Source organism: Chelonoidis abingdonii, chromosome 19 (genome assembly GCF_003597395.2).
Source record: "Chelonoidis abingdonii isolate Lonesome George chromosome 19, CheloAbing_2.0, whole genome shotgun sequence".
NCBI classification, from domain to species: Eukaryota; Metazoa; Chordata; order Testudines; family Testudinidae; genus Chelonoidis; species Chelonoidis abingdonii.
Window position 1 is genome coordinate 43672831 of NC_133787.1, and position 4450 is coordinate 43677280.

Genomic DNA, 4450 nt, shown 5'->3' on the forward strand with positions numbered 1-4450 from the left:
TTTCCCCCTCATGTTATTTTCCCAGGGGATCCTGCCCATCAGCTCCCTGAGGGAGTCAAAGTCTGCTTTTCTGAAGTCCAGGGTCTGTATTCTGCTGCTCTCCTTTCTTCCTTGTGTAAGGATTCTGAACTCTACCATCTCATGGTCACTGCCAGGTTCCTATCCACTTTTGCTTCCCCTACTAACTCTTCTCTGTTTGAGAGCAACAGGTCAAGAAGAGCTCTGCCCCTAGCTGGTTCCTCCAGCACTTGGACCAGGAAATTGTCCCGTACACTTTCCAAAAACTTCCATAAAACCTTGCTGCTTTATGATGTATAATGGCCTGAAAGATTTGTCAAAAAACAGGTTTTATTTCCTGTTTGTTGTTTAAATTGGACAGTCAGCTTTGTGCCCCTGCAGGCAGCCTGAGGCACTGTGAAATTGTGTTAGCACAAGAGATGAGTAGCTTAGGGGGGGAATGAATTTTCAGTGAACCTGTTTGGCTGACTGTGCGAGGCCTTATACTCACTTGACAGCACTTCTCTGTTTGAAGATAACACTATGACTCCTGAATGCCACATCCCATCAATAACGTCTCAAGGAATGTTCTGTGCAACAATGGGCAGAACCTTGTTCATTTTAGTGGGAAGCAGAAAACAGGAAGGGGGAAATGGAGGACATGTGAGCCTCGGGCATCTGGTTAGTAGAACCAGCAGCTTCAACCACCACTGTAATTGTCTAAAAATCAAGAAATCAGTTGAGGCGGCCAGTAACACATTCCAGTCTAATACCGTTCATTTTAACTCTGCCCATCCTCCCAACAGTTTCAAAATGTTGACACTCAGAAAAAGAAAGAAAAGAAGAGAATAGTGGAGGGAAACGGAGAATGGGGAGGTAGTAGGGGTGCACACAAAGCCCCTAGCATGAGGGGAGAATTGGAACCCTGGCATGGGGAGAGATGTGAATAAGAGGATGTGATGGGGTGTACCAGGCCCTGACGCCCCCTGCTGGAGGCCTCATAGCTCTACCACACCCTGTTCCAAGACAGAGCAGTAGAGGTGAGTCCTCCAGGCTGCAGAGAGAGACTGTAGGGAAGCAGCCAATCAGATCCCAGCAGGCTCATATAAAAGGAGCTGCGGCCAAAGCAGAGTGGTTGCTGACTGGAGTGAGGGAAGTAAGGATGCTGCTGGCTGGTTGGCTGGCTGGCTGGCTGGCTACAGGGACTCAAGAAAGACTTCATCCCTAAGGTAAGGGGAAGATGCTGGGGCTATCACAGGGGGTTAGTTGCAGTAAATCCTTTAAACAGGAGTAGCAGGGTGGCACAGAGGAAGCATGTGGGGAAAAAGAGGAATACAAGGAGCCCCCTGCCATATGTAATGAGCTCAACCAACAGAAGCAAGGAAGTGTCTGACCCTCTAGTTAAACCTTGTTTTTTGTTAATATTTGAGCAAAAAGATGCTGCTGTTAAAGATTCAACATTCCTGTCCATATAGTTAACATGATATTCTATGATTCTATGTGAAAGTTCACAACTCATGTCTGAGATACAGAACTAAAGAGGTGTTACTGCAATACCAGGAAGATCAGACTTGAGTAACCATGCAGGAAGGAAAAAAAAATCCCTTTCAGGCCTCATACACAATAAAGCAGCAAAAGGGGGACCCACAAATGCAATTTTTTAAAATTCTTTGCAGATTCTCTGAAGAGACCATTAAGGTTGCACGGTTTTAAGCATTCAAACATCAAGTAATGCCTTTTCTCAAATAATGCAGTATAGTTTCTGCTACAACCTTTGGCGCCTATGTAGTATCTGCTTCTACAATGTATCATGAGTGATGTGGAGAAAGTAGATAAGGAAAAATTATTTACTTATTCCCATAATACAAGAACTAGGAGTCACCAAATGAAATTAATAGGCAGCAGGTTTAAAACAAATAAAAGGAAGTTCTTCTTTACACAGCGCACAGTCAATTTGTGAAACTTCTTACCTGAGGAGGTTGTGAAGGCTAGGACTATAAAAGAGTTTAAAAGAGAACTGGATAAATTAATGGAGGTTAAGTCCATTAATGGTTATTAGCCAGGATGGGGTAAGGAATGGTGTCCCTTGACTCTGTCTGTCAGAGGGGGAGATGGATGGCAGGAGAGAGATCACTTGATCATTGCCTGTTAGGTCCACTCCCTCTGGGGGACCTGGCATTGCCATTGTCAGTAGACAGGATACTGGGCTAGATGGACCTTTGGTCTGACCTAGTACAGCCGTTCTTATGTAATGTATTCTGCGTACGACAGCCAATAAAAATTATTTCTATATAAAATGCATAGTGAATAAGACAAGGGGCCATTCCTTTCATTCACTTTGCACCCTACAAGATTATAATTCCGTACTATATTATTTAAGAAAGTAGGTGGCTATCTGATTAGTCATACATACCAGGGGGCAGATTTAAGGGTTGTTCCAAGAATCCTGACTATGATATTCACTTTTGAGCATTTAATCATGCAACCTTAACATTCTCAATGGAACTGTTGGTATCATGCTTGGTGCTGTGGAGAACATAGAATAAGTACAGTACTTATCCCAAAGAAATAAAGTCTAAGAGGATTTTAGTGACCCTCTCCCCTAGATATTAAAATGATTCCTGAACTCTTGCTGAAGTTTAACTTTGTTAAACTTGCTTTCTTGGCAAGAAGTTCACCATCTATGTCTCAGACGCCTACATGGCATCTCAATAACCTTTCCCACCATCATTCCCTGATGCATGTCACAACTGAGTTCCTTTACAATCATCTTTTCTTCCAGCTTATTCTTATAAATAAGCTGGGGGTTTGTATTTTGCCAACATCTAAATAAAATGAGAAAAATAAGAGCAATGATATTAAAATAGCAAACCATTCTTCCTTTACTTCCTCAGTGAGCTGCTCCTCAGTATATCATTTTAAGGGGTTAATACTAACATCCTAGCAGAACATGGTCCATCAGGCTTATGCAGTGGTGCAAGTAGAATTAATTTCTTACCGGTATACTGCCCTCATGGGAGGGAGAAAAAGGGGGGGCATGTGACATCCATCACATGATTTTTTCCTCCCCTCCCAGCTCCGGGCCCCTGCACTCTCCCTGTCCCCTCCCCATGATCCATCCCACGTTGCTGGGGGGGGGGGAGGGGCTCTGTCCTCCTCTTACTGCACCAGAGACTTCTGAACTGCAGGGCTCTCTGGAACTGCAGCAGTGAAAAGAGCAGAACATGGGGCCACTCCTCCAGTGCACTTGTACCACTCCCAGCCCTGTCCTCTGATGGGGCTGCTGTACAGACCTCAGACGGGAGTTGCAACTGCATGGAATGGCTGGGGTGGTACAGCTCCGTCAGAGGAGCTGCTGGCATGGGGCCACGTGGTGGCTTCCTGTGTCTTTCTGGAACAGAGTACCAGTTATAAATATCTTACTGGTATGGCGGACTGGACCAGACCACCATACTTGCACCACTGAGCTTATGTATCTTTAGTGAAATGCACACAAATTCCAGTCTAATAGCCTCTCACCTGGACTGTGGGACAGTCTTGTCTACAAAGAGGAATATTGCTTTCTCAGATGGCAGATGAATCCTCTTCCTGATGATCCACATGAATTGGGCCACAGTGATGTCAGACGGAACCAGATACTTCCTCTTATCAATGTCAACAATCTGAGAGCCTGAGACCTTTTCCACAATGACCTATTAAAGCATAGATAGAAAGATGAGGCTTTGCTGGGTGGATCTAGACAGACTATTCTCTCCCTTGCTAGGACAGGCTTACAATACTATGGGCAGGTGGATGTCGAACAGAAGGTGAAACGAATCCATCCGTCCGTCTAGACAGCTCAAAAAACCCTGCTCAATATGCAGCAGTCAAAAGAGAAAACAAAATGTTAGTATGCATAAGTAGGGCCCTACCAAATTCACAGTCCACTTCGGTCAGTTTCACAGTCATAGGATTTTAAAAATTGTAAAATTCATGATTTCAGCTATTTAAATCTGAAATTTCAGTGTTGTAACTGTAGGGGTCCTGACTCAAAAAGGAGTTGGGGGGGACCCCTGCAAAGTTGTTGTGTGCGGGGATGGGGTAAAGGGGGGTGGGTTTGTGGTACAGCAACCCTTACTTCTGTGCTGCTTCTGGCAGCAGCACTGCTTTCAGAGCTGGAGAGTGGTGGCTGCGCGCCAGAAGCCCAGCTCTGAAAGCCATACCGGATCAGACCAAAGGTCCATCTAGCCCGGTATCCTGTCTACCAACAGTGGCCAATGTCAGGTGCCCCAGAGGGAGTGAACCTAACAGGCAATGATCAAGTGATCTCTCTCCTGCCATCCATCTCCATCCTCTGATAAACAGACGCTAGGGACACTCCTCATGGGGGCGCCAGGACCAAAACAGATTGTGGACTATAGCCCGTTTGCTGCCCATCATCTTAGATTTGTGAGATTTTTTTGAAGTTCTCCAG

At 45.2% G+C, this 4450-nt stretch overlaps 1 protein-coding gene across 1 annotated transcript in view; it reads right to left on the bottom strand.

The window, feature by feature from the left end:
- GABARAPL2 (GABA type A receptor associated protein like 2) overlaps positions 1-4450 on the bottom strand; it is a 25409-nt gene that overhangs the window by 3954 nt on the left and 17005 nt on the right. The window contains exon 3 of the mRNA XM_032796387.2: positions 3517-3689. Coding sequence (XP_032652278.1) covers positions 3517-3689 — 173 coding nt within the window. The remainder of the gene's footprint in view (positions 1-3516; positions 3690-4450) is intronic.